This window comes from Cricetulus griseus, chromosome 2 (genome assembly GCF_003668045.3).
Source record: "Cricetulus griseus strain 17A/GY chromosome 2, alternate assembly CriGri-PICRH-1.0, whole genome shotgun sequence".
Classification (NCBI taxonomy): Eukaryota; Metazoa; Chordata; class Mammalia; order Rodentia; family Cricetidae; genus Cricetulus; species Cricetulus griseus.
In genome coordinates, this window is record NC_048595.1 from 132830458 (window position 1) to 132851829 (window position 21372).

Consider the following 21372-nt stretch of genomic DNA (forward strand, 5'->3'; position numbering starts at 1 on the left):
CAATGTTGAAAAACTCAGGATCCATTGAACTCCTCGATCAAATCTGGATTTAATCAGTACAAAAATTAATGTGTGATGACAATTTGTGATTTTAAAATAAAAAAAGAAGAATGCTTGCTAATGTAGACATAAGGATTGCAGTGGTTTAAACTCCACAATCAAGGGCATTTGAACACTTATTTTCCTCTTGGTACTACTGTTTAAGTAGGTTAAGGAGGTGTGGCTTTGCTAGAGGAAGTATGCTCGATGGAGGTGGGTTTTGATGTTTCAAGGACACACAACATTCCAAATTCACTCTCTACTTCCTGCTTGAGGTTCAAATCTCCACTCTTATCCCTCTGAAACTGTAAACCCCAATAAGCCCTTCCTTCAATAAGTTGCCTTCATCATGGTGTTTTATCACAGTACTAGAAGAGTAATTAATACAGTGGTGATTTGAGGAAAACAAAAATCACTATTGTATAGTCTCAATAGAATGGACCAAAGCAAGGATCATCAATGATTGCTGAAACCACTAGGCAAAATGCTAGACAAAGGTAATTCACTCATCCTCAAAGTATTACACCACAAGTAACTTACAAATTATAAACAGAAAACACAGGACTTTACAACTCTCAAAGCTTATAGTCACCAGCATTAACAAACTGCCTGACTTCATCAGCACTGTGCAGTCTGAACACCATGAATGGAACATATGGAGTGTTCTTGACATAATGTTTAATGTGGATCTAGTTGTGAGAAAACACAAGAATCCATTCTAGCCTCGATGCAAGTATAGGCAGGTAAAAATAAGCTTATAACTATGAGCCCACTAGGAAAATGTACAATTTGAGCCTCCCTTGGACCTAGACAAACACAATCTATATAAAACATGCTCAACTCAGAGGAAATCTGAGCATGTATGGCACTCAGAATGGCATTAGTAAATCGATGGTAATTTACTTAGGTACAGTGATACAGCAAGTCCTGATTTTTTTGAGAGAGGGTCTCACTATGAGCCTGATGCAACGTTTAAAGGGAATCTAGATGCTTGTAGTTTACATCAGGATGGTTTTTCAAAGAAAAATAAATTGTCTTTATAACTGTGTGTGTGTGTGTGTGAGAGAGAGAGAGAGAGAGAGAGAGAGAGAGAGAGGAGAGAGAGAGAAAGAGAGAGAGAGAGAGAGGAGGAGGGAGAGAGAAAAAGGGAGGGAGAGACAGAACAAGAATACATTTAGTATTCTTTATACAATTTAAAGTTTTTCAAAAATGAAAAGAAGCATGGCAGTGTGTCTTTTTTTAAGAGAAAAGAGTAAGTAAATGAGCATATTGATATATCTCTGGCTTCATATAAATCTGAATTAAAATGAATGTTTTCTGTGAGTTCAAGGCCAACCTGGTGTACACTGTAAGTTCTAGGACAGGCAATGTTATGTGGAAAGACCATGCTCCAAAAACAACAACTGTGTGTATGTGTGTGGGGGGGGGGTAGGTTTTTTTTAAAATTCTTATTATAATAACGCCAAAGAAAACAACATTTCTACTTTTAGATTCAAATACTTACCTCCGTTCGGTGAACCATCAGCCAGTTGCCATCTGAGGTCTGCTTGTGAAACTCCAAGTATGGATCTGACTTTCCAAACAGATCCTACATTTAAACAAACAGCTTTCACTCTTTTATGAAACCCCGTGTGAACACACTTTATACATGTTATTCATACATACATATATGTTTGTATAACCACACAAGTCCAACTCTAGAGTGCAGTTATACCAGTTACAAATATCAATCCCATCACTTCTAACACTAGCTTAGAAATGTGCAGAAGTGGGCAGGAACAATGGCTCAGCCACTAAAGGCTAGATTCACAACCAAAAATATAAGAAATGTGCAGAAGTAAACTAGAGAGGAATATTAAGGCATTTGTGTACTTTAAAATCCGTTGATAAAATGTGCTTTGGTTTAATGTCAGCATTTTAAGTGTCCATTCAGATAGTATTAAACACATAAATGATATCCCAAACAGTAGCCATATCAACTCTAGGAGAGACAAGGGTAGTTAGCCATGGGAAAGGAGACTGGAGGGCTTCAGTAACATTTCCCAGGTCACACACTTTATTCATTGATAGATTTGGGCTTTAACTGTTTATCTCTGTCTTCCATATCTGACTCCGGTTCATCAATTCAAAACATTTTTTTTTTTTCACACAAAGAAGCAGAGGGAGACACTGAGCATACGGTAGAAATCAAAAGCACAAACTATCTTCTATACCCTGTATACCTCACCACAGTATTCTTATATAAGGCTAAGGTACAGTGAAGTCTCAAAAGTGCTTATTCCTTTCTTCATCTCATGCAGATAAAATACTGGCATGATGTACAAACTACTCCATAAGGTTAAATTCAACCGTATAGTGATCATTCTTTTCCTTATCTTCATTTTGAAACATACATATTGCTAAGTTCATATTACTTAGTTTTTGGGTTTTTTTTTTTTGGTTTTTGAAAATAGAAGGAGCACTTCTTAATACCTCAAGCAATACATGTAGATTTGCTACTGTACTGAAGATTTATTTAGTCTTGAACTAGCCTTAGTATTTAATTACAACCTAAGTTAGGGCTGGAGAGCTTGCTCAATGGTTAAGAGCACATGCAGCTCTTTCAGATGTCGCTGGTTTAGTTGCCAGCACCCACATAAGGCAGCTCAAACCACCAGTAACTCCAATTCTAGGGGATCCAACTCCCTATTCTGCATATGTGGATATCAGGCATAAACAAGGTACACACACATCTATGTAGGCACTCAAGACATACACATAAACAAAATAAAATATTTTTAAATATTTTTCTTCAAAGACCTATGATAGGACTATTTCTTGAGCAAATTTAATGTCAAACAAATAGCATATTTGGTACAGTGAAAAATAATAAAACAACTATAGGGAATTTTTTTTGCCTTATCTCTAAGAATCTTAAGTAAGTCTAAGAATGGAGTCATGTAAGGGGAATTCTGAGTGCTTGTGAGAAAGCTCCAAGAAAACAAGAGTCTTGTGATCTCAGTTTCTTTATAAACACAGAATTGTTTTTGGAATGTGTTTCCATGCTCCTTCCAGGTGTAGCAGATAGGAGTATGTTGACTTCAGATGCTGTTATTCATATGCCTTTATGGAAAAACATGTTTTTGCTATGTTTGGCCTGTCCTTGTGATTGAAAACCTTGGGTGATTTTTCTTAACCCAGGGAGTATAAATTGTCTGATGCTCTGAATAATGTTGGGTATTGCATTTAGTCTGCCTAATTTTAAGCCCCACTCCCCCAGGTTCACTCCGCCAACTGGAGCAGTAAATAGTATGAACCTACTAAACTAGATTTACTTAAGGGCTATATACTATGTAAATAGAGAAATGTACAAACATGCAAGTATATGTGTGAACACTTATGTGTATGTATACATACGTATAAGTTTGTGAACATCTATGTGTATATGTACAATTACACATATGTAAAATCCTAGGTTTTTATGAAATTAAAGTCATAAAATATAAATATTTAAAAAATATTACAGGAAAGAAGCAAGAACAGAGAAGAACAGAAAGAAAGAGAAACTAAATCTCTTGGGTATGCTTCGTTTTATAGATTTAGGTTTGAAACTACGGGACTTGTTTCTTTAGAGACAGGTGCTCACTATGCAGCTCAGGAGCCTCAAACTTGTAATACTTCTACCTGCTTCCTGAGTGTCAAGTCTACAAACATCATGGCCACTCTTGGCTAAATTAGAATGTAATGATCCTCTCTCCTTTTGTGTATGTGGTGGTGAAGATTAAATTAGAGCCACACACAGACAGACTAGGCAAGCACTCTACCACTCAATTTTTACATGATTTTAAATCAAAGTTTTTTAAAGCAATTCCTAATATCAAGTGCAAAATCAAATTATATGTCACTCTGACAGAGATTAATTATTTCATTAAAATGCAAGAATTTAACTTCATGTGAGTGGAATACATATACCTTAGCTCACACTGTAATACAAGTACCATTACTTATACCAATGATAATTTATTCTGAAGTAAGTGGTAAGAAGATTGTGCTAGTATATTTAAGAATTGTGATTTTCAGCATAAGAGAAAAGAGGTAGACTAGTAACAGAAGTAAATCCTTCTGAATCTGTATTTGAATTGGAAATACTTGTATAAATTATGATTTAGATTTTTATTTTTGAGATCGGGTCTAACTATGTAGTCAAACTGGTCTTAAACTCAGGATCCTCCTGCCTCCGCTGAGTGCTGGTATAACAGGCATATACCACTATACCTGGCCATTTAGTCTTATTCAAAACATTGCCACGAATGGTGGCACATGCTTGAAATACCAGTACTTGGGAGGCAGAGACAAGAAGATCTCTGTGAAGTCAAGGTTGACCTCGTTTATATAGTGAGTTTCTGGACTACATAAAGAGACCCTGGGTCAAAAATAAATAAATAAATAAACAAATAGATAAATAAATAATTAAATCCATAAATAGTAAATATCCTTCCTATTAGGCATGGTGGCTCATACCTATAATCTCAGTACTTGGGAGGCAGAGGCAGGAGGACTGTTATGAGTTGGAGGTTTAAAAAAAGAAAAAAAAAAAAAAGGAAGAAAAATGTTTAAAAACCAGTGATGGGAGCTAGAGACAAGGATGACTCAGCAGTTAAGACACTTGCTGTGTAGCTGTGGACCAGATTTAGGTTCCCAGCATACACATAACAAGTCAGGCAACTAACAGACATCTGTAACTCTACATCTGAAGGATCCAGTACCCTCCTCTTGCTTCTGTACACACAACCATATGTGCTCCGGCACATATATTTACATATACACATAAAATTAATCTTAAAATGGACATTTTCTCTGGGTCTATATGCACTAAAAGGGCTAGAAACACACCTGAGTGACAGCACCAACAAATGGCTAGCATCTCTACCCCAGTGTGGCCCCAAATACACAACCACTAAAATGAGATCAGGCTCCTTTTAATGTTCCAGTCTGGGGCAGAAGTTATATAAAATTAGCTGGGAACATCATGTCATCTGATAGAAATACAACAAGGGGACTATCTACAGACTCCTGTTTGTACCAAAGTGTCTCAAACCTGAGGCTGGGGTTGGGATAATTTGAATATCAACCAGATTCTCATGTTGTAATTAGCAGTTATTAATGTTTAAATCCATGAGTCTATAGTTATTTAAAGAATAAAATAAAACAACAAAAAATACTTAGTGACCACATCTGGAGGATGCTAGGGACCAACTAATTCAGGAAGAAAAAATAGAGGTATACAAAGGGTATCAAATATTTTGTCATTCCTGTATAAAACACACTTCAGTGATCAATAATCAACAGACAAATATTGGGGCTGGATAGAAGGTTCAGCACTTCAAAGTACTTGTTACTTTTGTAGAGGACCCAGCTTCAATTTCCAGCACCCATGCAGTGACTCACAACCTTCCATAACTCCAGTTCCTAGGGAGCTGAACATCTCTTCTAACCATCACGGGCTTCATGCACACACATACACAAAGGCAAAAGTCACACAAGCATAAAATAAAATAAATGAATGTAATAACATACCCCTTAGTTTGGGGAAATGTCTCTCTATAGAAGCATTTTACTAAGAAATGGAGCCCTGGTAGAGTAAGGATATGTATTGTATATCTGTAAGATAATATATGTAAGATAATGTGTATATCAATACACATTAAAATCACCAAAATATATAAGCCCCTGGTAGAGTTACACATCACAATTGATGAAATTGTCTTTCCATCCAAAATATACAAAGAACTCAAGAAGCTAGTCTCCAAAACACCAAACAATCCAATTAAGAAGTGGGGTACAGAACTAAATTGACAATTCTCAATAGAGGAATCTAAAATGGCTGAAAGACACATAACAAAGTGTTCAACTTCCTTAGCCATCAGGGAAATGCAAATCAAAACAACTCTGAGATACCATCTTACTCCTGTCAGAATGGCCAAAATCAAAAACACCAATGACAGTTTATGCTGGAGAGGATGTGGAGAAAGGGGAACACTTCTCCACTGCTGGTGGGAGTGCCAACTTGTACAGCCACTTTGGAAATCAGTATGGCAACTCCTCAAGAAAATGGGAATCAGTCTACCACAAGATCCAGCAATTCCACTCTTAGGCATATACTCAAAAGAAGCACATTCATACAAGGACATCTGTTGAACTATGTTCATAGCAGCATTATTTGTAATAGCCAGAAACTGGAAGCAGCCTAGATGCCCCTCAACCGAAGAATGGATAGAGAAAATGTGGTACATTTACACAATGGAGTACTACTCAGCGAAAAAAACAATAGAATCTTGAAATCTGAAGGAAAATGGATGGAATTCGAAGAAACCATTCTGAGCGAGGTAACCCAATCACAAAAAGACAAACATGGTATGTACTCACTCATATGTGGATTTTAGACATAGAGTAAAGGAGTACCAGCATACAATCCACACTGCCAAAGAAGCTAGTAAACAAGGAGGACCCTAAAAGAGACATACATGGTCCCCTGGAGAAGAGGAAAGGGGCAAGAATCCATGAGCAAATTGAGAGTGCGGGAATTGGGGGGAAGGAGTTACGAAAATGAGAAGGGAAGAAGAGGAAGGATGCAGAGGTCATGAGGGAGCAGAAAGGTTGAGTCAGGGGAAGAATAGAAGAAAGGGTATGTGATAGGTAGGGTTTTAGTTGGGGGGATGGTTGGGGAGGACGGGAGGGGGAGGGAGAAGGGAACTGGGATTGTCATGGAAAACAATCTTGTTTCTAATTCAAATAAAAAAATTCTGGAAAAAAACAAAAACAAATTGTCTTTCCAACAATGCAAAACACCATCAGATCAACTTACTGAAACCAGGAAACAGAGAATAAAGTGAGAAATGACACAGGGACTTATTAAGCCATATACTGAATGTACAGTTAGGAATCTGTTTCCTAACTGTATGGATAGGCAGAAGAATGAATGTGGGGTGGGGAAGAAAGGAAGGAGGGAGTGAGAGATAGACGACAAGAAAAGACATAAGAATTTACAGATCAAAACTTATCTTAAGAGGCATTTTAAATAATTACACTTTAAAGTGTCTTTAGAAACACACCAAAAGCCGGGCGGTGGTGGCGCACGCCTTTCATCCCAGCACTCGGGAGGCAGAGGCAGGAGGATCTCTGTGAGTTCGAGACCAGCCTGGTCTACAAGAGCTAGTTTTCCAGGACAGTCTCCAAAGCCACAGAGAAACCCTGTCTCGACAAAAAAAAAAAAAAAAAAAAAGAAACACACCAAAATGCTCAAAATAACATGGTATCTGGGAAGAGGGAAAATGGGTAAAGACAACCAAAATTCACCATAAATCAAAGCTTTCTGAGATGGGTGACAGAAACGTGCTATTTATTGGATTTTTTTGGCTGTTATTGTTGTTTTTTGTTTTGCTTTGTTTTTTCGAGACAGGGTTTCTCTGTGTAGCCCTTGTTGTCCTGGAAATAGGACAGGCTGGCTTCAAGCTCATAAACATCTGCCTTCCTTTGCCTCCCAGTACTGGACTAAAGGTGTACACCATCACCACCTGGCTTTTGGATGTTTTTTTGTTTTGTTTTGTTTTGAGACAGGGTACCACCTTCACTATGTAGCAATGGCTGGTCTGGAACTCGTTCTGTAGACTAGGCTGGTGAACTCAGGAATCTTCCTGCCTCTGCCTCCCAAGTGCTAGGATTAAAGGTGTATATGACTACACAAGGCAATATGATATTTTTAAAAATGCTATTCTATTAATGTTATGTTAATTTTTAAAGTGGTTCGAAACTAGTCTTAAGACACTTTCAAATAAAGTTCTAAGATAAACAAAAATGGTGAAGAACACTGTATACTGTTGTGTATTCAGTATTGAAATGTAAAAAGAAATGTATAAACTAATTTATAATTAATAAGCCACAGGCTTTTTGTTTCCCCCAAAGGTTATTAAAATACTTTCTGAAACTTTACTATAACATTAATGCTTGCATTCTTTTAATCTTTAATTGCATCTTCATGAAAATGCTGGAGGGAGTTAAGTTCTGTTTAAGCATCCCTCAGAGGAGAAAGAGAAAGGGAAGAAGGAGGAGGAAGAATACTGTGCTCAGCTGAACAGTTCATGCTAACTGCATTGGTGATATCTCAAAAAGGAATCAGTCTTAAGTCTTAAAAAAAAAAAAAGAAGCTGATAATATCCTTGTAAAATACACAAAACCTACCTACCTTATTATCCAGTTTTCTGGCTTCCATTTCAAACAAGACCACTCTGTTATCCTTGATTTCTTCTGCTGAAATCTGCAAATAGATAAGGTAAGTGAAGGAAAATGAAGCACTCATGAACTTAGTACTTTATTTTTATTTTATTTCATTTGCAGTACAGAGGATTAAATTCAGATTGTGGCACAGGTTAGGCATCTTACCATTGATAAAAGAATAAATACTATCTAGAGAACTGTAAGCTGGAATATGAAGCCAGTACTTACCATCCAGTGTAACTGAAGAGTCACTCTACCCTAAGTCCAATCCCAGGCTATCCCATCTATCTTTGTTTTTTGCCTCCACTATAGTAAAGACCCAAAAACAGATAAAAGGGTTAAGACTCTGAACTGTTCCTCTTGGTGGAAATCCTTAGTAAAAGGCAAAAGACTTATATGATCTGAAGTGAAGCCAGTGTCTTAACTATTGATAAAATTCTCTGTAGAACAAAAGTCAAGCATCTAACTATTGTGCTTCTGGAAATTTAAGCTAGAGACAAACAGCTGCTGAGAAAAACGTACTTGACAATTGTAATTGCCAGGCTTCCATGTCACAGAAAACCAGTTACAACAGTATCACTGCTGACAGAAACACTAAAGATATAGGGTATTCAAATGCTTGTTATCTGATAACTGGAAATCTAAAATATGGTACAGTGTACATACACACCTGTTCAGAGCCAGTGATGAGCAATGGAAACATTGGGTGTGACGACATGCAGCAGAAGCAATGACAGGAAGCCATGGGAAAGTCTCTAGAGCTTTTGCTTGGTTTTGTTTTTTGTTTTGTATTTTTAAGACAGAGCTTCACTATTTAGCTCTGGTTAATCAGGACCTCACTGCATAGACAAGGAAGCCTTGAATTTTTGGTGATTCTACTGCATCAGACTTCTGACTGCCAGGATAATAGGAATATACCACCATGCGGGCCAAGAGATTATATGTTCAATGGCCACGTTATAACATCCATTTAGAATGAAATCCATCATAGGAAGTTTGTGTCATGGTAAGAGGACCATGTTTCCTTTGCAGAAACCCAAACTGATTCATCCAGTTTACTAAGCCTTTCATCTCTAACTTATGAACTGACACATCCATGTAAGAGGTACACCTGACCTTGATGACAACTTAAAAAAGCTGAAGAAATGAATTTCTATAATTCATTTGTTTTCTTTTGTTAGCAAGACAGTTTCCATTTCTGATGACTATTAGGACGGGGTGAATGGAATGCAATATTCAAAATCAATTGATCAGGTATGGCTATAGATTATTTGCTTGTTATGTACTGTCTTATTAGACTTAGTAGACTATCTCATGAAGTAAAAGATTATAGTATTTTTACCGTAATAGTCCCTTTCCCTGCAGGTCTGCCATTTCTGAGCACCAGTGGTCGAGTTAATTTCTTACTGGAAACAATCTGTCAAAAGCAGAAAGCAATACTTTATCACATGAGTTGCTGAACCGCATACTTTAAAAGAAAGATGTTGACTATAATGCCCACTTAAAGTTATTAGAAAGAGTGACATTAAAACTATATCCCTTAGAGACATTTGGAATGCATCTTCACACTTAAAACCCATTTGAAAAGGTATTGAATAACTTATGTCTGGCAGCTATTATCTCCTTACCCATTAGGTTGTTCACTCATTCCTTAATAGTTTAGCTCCTTCCTCAAAATGGAAAAAAAGAGTCCAGATTTTCATCTCCTACACTGGCCTGAAAACCCCCTGAAGGTAAAAGTGGGCCTCAGAATATTCAATAACTGTGATTCAATTTCCCAACTGGCACAGAACTTTGGTATGTAGCTTCCAGAAAAGACCACATCGCTTTCTGGGGAGGTGGTGTTTAATCTCAATCCTTGAGAGGCAGGGGCAGGTGGATCTGTGAGTTCAAGGCCAGCCTGGTCTGCACAGAGAAACCCTGTCTCAAAAAACGAATGAATTGCTTAAAATGATAAAGTATATCTAGGCTCTTTGAAATTGTCTCTCAAATTCATTAGCACTTTTGGCGATGTTGTGATTTTAATTCTGCAATTAAAAAATATGCCTCTCCTTGTGTTTATAAAATAGTACTCATGAACAACACAACTGGTCAGTTCCATATTGCCCTTGAGACATGAGAACTAGTAGGACTGCCAAGTGATTCAAACCTAGAAAATAAACCGAAAAGCTTCTCTGAGAAATAACTCTAACTCACTGAAAATAAAAATGACTCTAATTTCCCTGTGTTTTTCTCAATTTATACAAATGATCATGATCTTCCTATGTAAATCAGAGTTAGGAGCAATAGGACAAACCCCTACCCTGAACATGCTCATAAAAGGACACAACAGACAGTGCTAGCTCAGGAAATTACCCTAAGAAGTCTAAAGGGTCACTGAAGGTTTATGGGAGAAGAGAGAGTTAAATGACATACTTAAGGTGGTGAGAAGAAGAGAGCAGGGGAAAGGGCAATAGCAAAATTACAGTTACAAATTAGCAACAAAATAATTTTATGGTTGGGGGTCACCACAACTTCAGGAATTGTATAAAAGGGCCGCAGCATCAGTAAGGTTTAGAACCACTGCCCTAGAGTCTCACTGGGGTCATCCTGGAAGGTACACAAACCTAAAACTAAAGTTCAAGATGACTATTACAGACTTACTAACTTTAAAAATTATACTAACAACTTGTGATGGATTAAATAAGAATAGCCCTCATATGCTCATATATTTGAAAGCTTGGTCATTAAGGAGTGGTACTACCTGATATGGATTAGGAGGTATGGCCTTGTTGGGGTAGGTGTGGTCTTGTTGGAAGAAATGTGCCACTGCGGGTAAGCTTTGGGGTTTCAAAGGCTCAAGCGAGGGGCAGTGTCTCTCTCTTCCTGCTGCCTGTGGATCTTGATGTAGAACTCTCAGCTACCTCTCCAGCATCCCATCTTCCTACATGCTGCCATGCTTCCTGACATGATAATGTACTAAACCTCTGAACTATAGACCAGCCCCAATCAAATGTTTTCCTTTATAAGAGTTGCTGTGTGGTCATAGTATCTTTTCACAGCAAGAGAACACTAATTAAGACACAACATTTAACAAAAACATTCAACTCTTTGGTTTAAAATCTATACAAAATAGCTGGATGTGATGGCACACTCCTGTAATCACAACATTCTGGAGGCAGAGGCTAGAGGGTTACTATAATTTTAGGTCCAAACTAGGCTACATAGCAAGTATGAGGCCAACCCCTGCTAAGTAGTGAGATTCTATCTCAAAAAAACCCCCCAAAACAAAAAACAAAACAAACAAATATCCAGACAAAAGAAAAGGTAATGAGAACTAAATACTTACTTGTCCAAGAGTAACTTCAAATTCTCCTAAGAAGTCATCATCACTCAGCTCAATAGTTTTGTTGTCGATGTCATAAATTCCAAATTTCAATTTCTGAACCACTTCAAAGTAGTAATCAATAATAAATGTCTTAGAAAATTTGGGACTCAACGAATTCTTAATCCTTTCTGTCCGTTCAACCTATACTCACCCCCAAAAAAACATAAGAAAAGTTTTTTTCTTTTTAACATCTTTACTTTTTAACATCTTTACATACTAATTATAGTTATACATAAACATGAAGACCAAAGGGGATTTCTCTTCTTAAAATCTGTATATATGTGGGGGGATACAGGTAGCATGGCATGTATGCAGTCAGGGGACAATTTGTAGATGTCAGCTGAAAACTGGAAAGAGTTCTCTCCTAGCATCTGAGTTCTGGGCTCAAACACAAATTGTTTTGTTTAGCCATCTAGCCATTGAGCCATCTAGCCATTGAGCCTCTATTTATCATTTATATTTTGGAAATTTCTCGATGAACACGAGGAATTGTGCTATCAAGGACAAATACGTAGGAAAAATGTACTAACAGATGACATGATGCAGTACTGTTATTGTTTGTTGACATGTGTGGGTGTTTCCCCTGCATGTACATCTGTGTACCACATGCACACAGTGTCTGCAAAAGCCAAAAGGGATTTTCAGATCCCCGGGAATGGGAGTTACAGATAGTTAAGCTATCATGTAGATCCCAATCATTTGGACGATCAGCCAGGGTTCCTAACCTCTAAGCCATCTCACCAGTTCTATAGTATTAGGTTTAACATTTTAAAATAAACTCTTAACATTGTAAAATAGAAATGTGGACTGCTTTTCACCTAAATTACATAATATTACCTCATACCACTGTTGACCACTCGTGTTCAAAAACAGCACACATAAAGGGTCCGACTTTGATGTTAAATCTGTATCCAAAAGGTTGTCACAGGAAACATGTAGTTCTACTTTCGTGACACACTGGGCAGCCATGTCTTGAGCTGTGGAAGAACCAATGAGAAACAGTATCTTTAAGAAGCCCACTCTCAGTCAGGTGGTGGTAGCGCTTGCCTTTAATCCCAGCACTTGCGAGGCAAAGGCAGGCAGCCTAGTCTACAAGAGAGTTCCAGGACAGTCAGGACTGTTACATAGAGAAACCCTGTCTTGGGAAAAAAAAAAAAAATTAGGTTAGGCTGAGAAACCAAAGAACATAAGTGGAGATGTTCTTTCTGGACTTTCAACTGGAAATGCCACCATGACAGCTTCTGGAGGGCTTCACTACTCATTCCTGCTAAACACTGTAAATGTCCAGACTGATTATGTTTGCTATTTGTCTGTTTTTTTCTACCTATGTGGTTTAAAGTCCAACCTGGGCATTATCTCTAGATGATTCTAACAAGAATGTTCCACAAGTAGCATTCAGCAAATTAGTGTGGATAGTTTGCCATGGCTTGCCAAGAAATACCAGTTAGTCTAACTTCCACCACTTTAACCACCAAATAAAATACATTAACAGGACTGGGCAGAGTACATAATAGGGGCTGGCCTTGAGAAAGCATCCATAGCCTGCTTGTTGGCACATGCCTTTAGTTCCAGCACTTGGCAGACAAAGGCAGGCAGATCTCTAAATTCAAGGCCAGCCTGAGTTCAGGACAGCCAGGTTATATGTAGAGACCCTGTCTTGAATACAATACAGAAAAGGGAGAGTAGGAAAGAAAGCCTGACAGTGAGGTGCTTTCCTCCATGGTATCACTAAGAGGAACTGGGCACTACACTTGCACAATGGATGTCAACAGAGCCAGCTGTGCAGCATGGACTAGGAGTTCATGGTTGTAGTGCAGGTTCTGGGCTAGAAAGACACTCCTCCCAATGTCCTTTGTATTTGGACTGCTCACTGCTCTCTACTTTTGGAATTTAGCTGAGCTGCTAGGCCAAGAGGAATAAGTCCACTCACCATCATGTTTAATATTTAAAATGGCAGTAGCTTTAATGTGCTGTATAAAATGCCTTATTAAGCACAAGAAAAAAGGGTAAGATCCTTTGACAATTTCAAAAAAACCACGAATTACTTTGTGTGTGAATGTTCATGTAGATGTGTCAATAAGAATGTATTTGGAGGCCAGAGATCAATGTCAAGTGTCTCCCTCAACTGCTTATTCCATTTTCAAACACTGAACCTCGAGTTCATCAGTTTGGCTAGGCTGGTCAGTCACTAAGTTCCAGGGTCTGTCTGTCTTTGCCAGTCCTCTTCCCCAACAGCTAGGATCACAGGCACTTTTATTTACACGGGCGATCCAAATTTAGCTTCCCATGCTTCTTAAGAAGCAAACACTTTATTGTACTGACCGAGTGAGAGCCATCCTTCCAGCCCCCTCCTCCATTTACTTTCTAAAAGCAACACATGTTAAAAATCAATACAAACTACTGCAACATCTACAAAATTGCACTTAACTCTGATGGTCTGGGTACTGTTTGGTTTCTGTTATTTTAACATGTATCAGAAACGTTAAGTACTATATTGTATTAGTAGTGCATGCAAAGGCAAAGGGCAAGGAGAAGCTACAGAAGCTGCTGGAGGACAGCTGACTGTATGGGGCCAACTTACATTGCTTTAGATCTTGAAGGGCCCAATCTGAACAGAAGTAGCAGATAACACTAACACAGGGAAAAGCAGGGCACAAGAAGGCAGAGAAGAACTAAAATATGTGATATAAAAGTGAACTAACTGAAGAAAACAAACCTAACAGGAGACAGGACAGGTTTTTAGAGGGCCTAACAGACCAGGATGCTAAATGAATGGTTCAAAGGTTTGTACATGCAACGTTAGGGAACACTTCTATCACTTGGTTAAAAGTAATAGTTTCTTTTCACCCTTATGTTGGTGTGTGTGTGTTGGGGGGGGCACTTGAAAATAAGACATAAGAGCCAAGGAAAAAGGGTAGGAAAAGAAAAAAACAGTGAAACACAAGTAGTAAAATTAGAGGATATCTACATCATGGATGCCTGATGTGCTAGCAATGAGACATCTCCCCCTCCCCCCCCCACCTGAGAAGCCAAGCGTAAACTAAGACTGTTATCTTAAGGTCTTCATACACATCTCATGTTTACCCTAAGTCTCTTATAGCTCAGGTGGCTAGCTGGAACACACAGTGCTCTATAAACCTACCACCCTCACCTGTGCCCTGGTATGCAGGTTTATTTTCCCTCCTTTTTCATGTCTATTACATTCAGACATGAAGCATCCAGTACCCACTGTTCATGACCACATACCACATGCTCTGGAATCTCATTCCAAAGATTAATATGTGACTAAGGCTCGATCCTTAACTGTCTCCCTACCTATATTGTAAGTAACTGTTCCTACCTCATGGGGCTTTTCTGAGGACTGAAAAGTTGCTATATTTATAAAGTATACTAATGTTCAATCACTATTATTCTTTCAGCACTTCTGTCTCCATGTACAGTGTAACCCCTTCTAATCCTATTCCTATTTTTATTGTTACATTACATGATGATTTTTCCTGATTATGCCAAAACACATTAAATTGCCCCCTTGAATTCCTTCAGCTCTCACAGTAACAGATTGGTACAGAACTGGAAAACAATATCAAATTTTGAAATTTGGGTGTGGTAGTACACATCTCTATCTATATCCATAGTATTCAGGAGGCAAAGAAAGGCAGATCATAAGTGCAAGGCCAGTCTAGGCTATATCAAGATACTCTGTTTAAAAACAAATATGAAGGAATGCACATCTGAGATAAATTTAGCACCTAGATCCATCTGTGTAACCACATGTAAATAAGTTCATCTTCCTAAGCCTAGATTTCCACACAGCAGTAAACTAAATCTGGAAGGTACCAAGCATATTGCTTTTCATCTCAGACACAGAATCTGTGGGGGAAAAATGTTCATCATATCTTTTCTTTTAGATAAGGTAGTTTTAGAGCCTTGTAAGCTGCATGTCAATAGTAACCTGTTACAAACAGAATGAGCATGATTGTTAAAGAACACTGTTAAAGATCAGCATGTGCAAAGCATAGAAAATTCTGTAACAAATAATAAATGACTCAGAGACAGACATCGGGGTTCAAGCTGAAGATCAGAGAAGCAAAGCAGCCAAGCATTAGCTCTTACCTCTACCAAGGCAAAACGGTAATCCTGTCTCCACGAATCCTCAGAGTACAATGCTTCCATCAAGCCTCAGACTGCAATCCTAGACTGCTGTGCTCTCTTCAATGTGACTAGAGACTAATTCCCACATGAGATCCTTTGCTTCTTCCTTTTATACTTTGTGTGAGCTGTTTCTCTTGTAGACTGGACCAATTTTCTGTAGCTCAGTGTGGCCTTGAACTAACAGAGATACATCTTCCTGCCTCTTGAATTCTGGGATTAAAGGTGTGTGCCACTACCTCCTAGCTCTATGGCTAGCTAGTATGACTGCTGGGATAAAGGTGTGTATCACCACTGCCTGACCTTTATGGCTTGTAGCCACCTTTGCATTCTGAACCCTCAGGCCAGTTTTATTAAATCATAAAAAATATATGACCACAAAATTCTCTACAATCAACCAAACAAGTTTGCTTCTAACGATGGGGAGAACTCAACCAAGAATACAAATATTTACATACAAAGTGATTCTCACAACAAAGGCATAGTGTATCAGTAGAACAATATTTTTTTCTCTCCTGAGTATTCTCAAACAAAAGCTACACAAACAGCATGCTGGCACTGCAAATATTTAAGAACTTGCTGACAGTTACCATTACTACACTGTGGCCAGGGAGCAAATTCCCTCCACAGCAACACTCTAATCACCCCAGTCAGATGGCCACCTCTCTATCCGGCAAAGAGCAAATGGAAGAAATAAAATAAGCACTTGGGTCTAGAACTTTGCCAATACGAACATTCATATAAATACTCTAGACTGGCCCCCTTTTTGTTAACTATGAGTATATGGTATGTGAAGAAAACAATATAATCCATGTACACACTTTAATGGGAGAAGATAAAATGTTCTGTGTTCTTTGAGGATAGAAAATGGGTCATTTTTTTGCAGAAGAATATGTGAGCAACTAAAGAAGATTCTATACGTTTCTCCCTAAGCAGGGTCATAGAGAGGATACCAAAGGAAACACTTAGGATGAGGTCTTGGCTAACAGTCTGTAAGCATACTGAGCAGAAACCATTCTCCCCAAATCTGACCTTCTTGACTAACAGCACAGACTACAAATCAAGTGAAAATGAAGACAGGAAGCAAAGCCTCCGGTGAATCTGAAGTACATGGCCACTGCCATGCTCTGCTGAAACCCTGTTTGTCAGTGTTTCACAAGAAACAATTTAAAGAAGGAAATATTTGCATTATATAATTGTTTCCATTTGCCAATCAGTCTTAATGCATTTCTAGGTTAAAAAAAAAAAAAAAAAAAAAAAAGGTTGCTATCAGAGTCATTTTCCAGAAGGTAGGTGGGTAGGAGTGCGTGGTGATACATTATTTATGATTCTTGATTGCCTGAAGTATCAGAATGCAAAGCCAGTCACAGTACTTAGCTATAGAAGCTAGCCAGTGGTAGCACACACCTTTAATCCCAGGCCTCAGGAGACAGGAAGATGGATCTCTATTAGTTCAAGGCCACACTGAGCTACACAAAATTGACCCAGACTAAAAGAGAAACAGTTCACATAAAGGAGATCTCAGCATTTGGTATCCCACACCTTCAACCCCAGGATCTGAGAGGTATAAAAGGAGATGCAAAGGGTCTCATGTGGGAATAAGTCTGCAGCCACACTGAGGACAGGACAGCCCTTTCAGACTGAGGTAGACATAAGAGCTAGTGGCTTGGCTGCTTTGCTTCTCTCATCTTCAGCTTGAAGCTTGAACTCCAGTATCTGTCTCTGGGTTTTATTATTTGAGTTACAGGAGTGACAGGGAATAGGGTTCTATTAAACCTAAATAAACAAAGATAATGGTTTGGATCTCTGGTTCCTTAGGCCTGTCCCTTATGTCTTGAGAAAAGTCACATCACAGTGGCAGCATACATGGTACAGGGGGCCGGTGATGTCAGGGTAGACAGGAAGCAGAGAGAATAATGCCTATGCATTCTACTTCTTCCTCCCCTTGCACTAGACCTGGGTCCCAAGTCCCTTGGGCACTGCCATCTGATTTCAGGATGGATCTTCCCACCTAGCTAGTCCTTTCTGGAAATGCCCTCAAGCACACCCAGAAGTGTGCTAAACCAGTATCCTAGACATTTTCACTACATTGAGTTTAAAGGCAGCCTAGGCTATATTACATCCTGTCTCAAAATTCACAAACCAATTAACTATCAAACAAAAAAGTGAGTTCCTTTAAAAATGTTAGAGGAGGGCTGGGCATGTAGTAGAGCTGCTAGGATACTTGTTTACCATGCATGGAACCCTGGGTTTAGTTCAGCACCACATAAAACTAGGCCTGGTGTTCCATACCTGTAATCTAGAACTTAGGAAGGAAGCAGGAAGATCAGGAGTTCAAGGATGTCCTTGGTCATATAAATTAGAGGACAGCCTGGGCTGAGGAATAAACACACACACACACACAATACTTACCCTATGGTTACTAATCTAATACACACCAGACCAAAACTAGAACCCAAATGTTTCACCTCCCCATGACAAAATGCTCCCAGGGCAATAAAGTGCCTCTAATTAATATTTGCTAGATGTGATAGTAATATTATTTAATTGATTCTGTAACTGTTAGCATATCAAATATTTATGATGTCACAAATTAATAGTGAAATAGGATCTCAAAAATTATAAGGTTAATATTTAGGTTGTAATTGTTAACATCTTAAACAACTGTAACCAGAATAACACCAGTCTGTCAGAGTGGAAGGAGAAGGGGTAGCTTATATTATATAGCAGTTCCTCTTTGAGACAGTCCATTAGTCTGTAGATGGCTTAATGCTAAGAAAGGCTTTTCTCCTTTCTATTTTATTTTTTATTGGTATCTGAGTATTTTGTCTATATGTCTAAGTGGATATGTACACATATACACAACCCCATTAAGCCATGAAATTAATAAATGTATAAATCCCTCAAGAGGCTGAGGTAGACAAACCTCTGTGAGTTTGAGGCCAGCCTGTTCTACATAGTGAGTTACAGGACAGACACTCTCTATAGTGAGACTCTGTCTGAAAACAAACAAACAAAAACAACAACAATAAGTAGATAAATAACTAAGTAGAGGTATGAACTCATTCAAAGACCCATAATCCAACCACCTCCTAAAGCTTCACCTCTCACCACAGCCCTGAGGACCAAGCCTCTAACACGAGATCTTGGGGGAGCATTTAAATCCAAACCACGGCCGGGCGGTGGTGGCACACACCTTTAATCCCAGCACTCGGGAGGCAGAGGCAGGCGGATCTCTGTGAGTTCGAGAACAGCCTGGTCTACAAGAGCTAGTTCCAGGACAGCTTCCAAAGCCACAGAGAAACCCTGTCTTGAAAAAACCAAAACCAAAAAAAAAAAAAAAAAAAAAATCCAAACCACAGTACATACTGCCCTTATAGCATATATTCTGACTATGGGCATAGCTTAGTGGTAGAGTGCATTTTTTGTACACCTTAAGCCCTCAAGATCCAAATTAAATAAATAAGGAAGCAAGCAACCAGACTCTGAGACTAAAAGTCTTAATTCAAGAGAATTTAAAGCTGGGTGTGATGGCACAAGCCTGTATCAGTACTTGGGATATAGAGGTTGAGACATGAGCCTCCATCACTGGCCTGGGATACATAAGACCGTGTCTCTAGAATAAAAAAGAAAGAAAGAAGGGAGGGAGGGAGGGAGGGAGGGAGGGAGGGAGGGAGGGAGGGAGGAGGGAGGGGAAAAAATTAATTTGAATTTCAGAAGAAGAAAGTGACAGCAAGTGTTATTTCTGTTTGGCTGCTGTCTCCTTGCCAGATATGAGAAATGAAAATGAGGAATGTCAAATATAAAATCACCCAAAACAGAGAAGACACTGTTTTCACCTTAATATGACGAAAACAAGAAGGGTCATTGGAGAAGTGAAAGAAAGCACACCATGATTCTGGATTAGATGTGACGGTGGTGGGCATGTGGACAGGGGCTTAACTTCTCCAGGCCTGGCTTTTCCCAGTTTGAAATCTAACAGTGACTCAGTATCTTCAGGTATGCCCTACGTCTGTCTCTTCAAGTCTGCATCCTTTAATTCTAATGTAATTACAGTGAATATATAACTTGTGTAGGAAGTACTACTCCAGGACTCAAAAGAAACTGAAAATACCAGAATATTTATAACAGCAAAAAGAAGAAATGGTTGGAAAAGGATGGTAATGCCCAACCTCAGCTCCCATCACCCATTATCAAAAAAGCTATAAAAATGTACATGTGAATACTTTCTTACTGTAACCTCTATCTGAAACTGACTAAACTCACACATAAAAGGCCTTTTAAATTTGGCTCCCTTTCTTAGCAGGGTATTGGGCCATTCTGCTGGATAAGATCAGCATTTCCCTTGTCACATAGTGCCTCTTTAGTTCACAGTGAACAGTGATATAAAAGTCCTTTTGGCCTGATCGTCTTACATGCCAGGATCCCAGCATTCAGTAAGATGAAACAGGAAGAGGTGAGTTCAAGGCCAGCCTGGGATCTTATCCAGAATAAACAAACAAATTCCTTCAGTTTAAAGCTAAAACAGCTACTACTTTCATTTTTAAAGTTTGAAAATTTATAGCATTCATGCTGACATAGAGCATGTGCTGGCATTCCCAAATAAATAAACGATTATATATTGAACAAAAACTATGGAGATGTTTATACATTTTCTGAATTAAAGAATATTCAATTCATGATTGATTACCATATACATCGAAGCTGTTTTTAACTTTCTGGCAAATCCTTTTACATTTCCAAATCATAAATATTTAATAACATTCTTATTCATTCAATACCTATTTGTCAAATTCCTATGGATCACGTGCCTTGTGCCAGGCATTATTCTGAGTTGTTGGGGAACTAACACTGACCAAAACAGCCCCTTGCACTAATATGGCCACACTCTATAGAGAAAGATTAACTAACTAAGTAAAATTAGCAGTGTGTTAGATGGTAATAAATGCTAAGGAGAAAGTGAAGCAGGAAAAGAAAACAAGAACTGTAGGTGTGCTGTACCTTTTAGGTATTTTACAGACTCCTTTTGACAATAGCATCAAGAAATATTTGTTTAGATTTTACTTCTTTAAAAAAAAAAAATATGATCCCAAGTCTGGTGGTGGTGGCACACACATTTAATTTCAGGACTTGGGAGGGAGGATTTCTGTGAGTTTGAGGCCTAACTGGTCTACAGAGCAAGTTCTAGAACAGCAAAGTCTATATAGAGAAATCCTATCTTGACTCTCTCCCCTCAAAAAGATCCCTAACCAGATGGAACTAGACATCCACTCCTTTTCACATACATATGAAATGAAGCATTATGTCTAGTTCCTGTAAAAATTAGCAAAGCAACAATGCAGGTACAGTTTAAAGAGTCATTCTACTACTTTAGTGTTTTGTTTTGCTTTGCTCTGTTTTTTTTTTCTTTCTTCAAGTCCTTCCACTTCTTTGAAAATATGAATTTTAACATATAGTGATTATCACCTTAATTTCTAGAGGAACTGTAAAACAAAAGATTCATTACAAAAGTAATGAAGTACTTGGGTGTGGTTATATGGACCAGCAATCCCAGCACTTGATGT

The 21372-nt window shown here is 38.4% G+C and overlaps 1 protein-coding gene and 1 pseudogene across 1 annotated transcript in view; both read right to left on the reverse strand.

Moving 5' to 3' along the window:
- Cpne3 (copine 3) overlaps positions 1 to 21372 on the reverse strand; it is a 49983-nt gene that overhangs the window by 25248 nt on the left and 3363 nt on the right. The window contains exons 2-6 of the mRNA XM_027403570.2: positions 12497 to 12636; positions 11621 to 11800; positions 9635 to 9709; positions 8261 to 8332; positions 1544 to 1627 (exon numbers count right to left, since the gene is read on the reverse strand). Of these exons, the coding sequence (XP_027259371.1) occupies positions 1544 to 1627; positions 8261 to 8332; positions 9635 to 9709; positions 11621 to 11800; positions 12497 to 12628 (543 nt within the window). The 5' untranslated portion in view covers positions 12629 to 12636. The remainder of the gene's footprint in view (positions 1 to 1543; positions 1628 to 8260; positions 8333 to 9634; positions 9710 to 11620; positions 11801 to 12496; positions 12637 to 21372) is intronic.
- Positions 8592 to 8713, reverse strand: LOC113830829 (annotated as a pseudogene).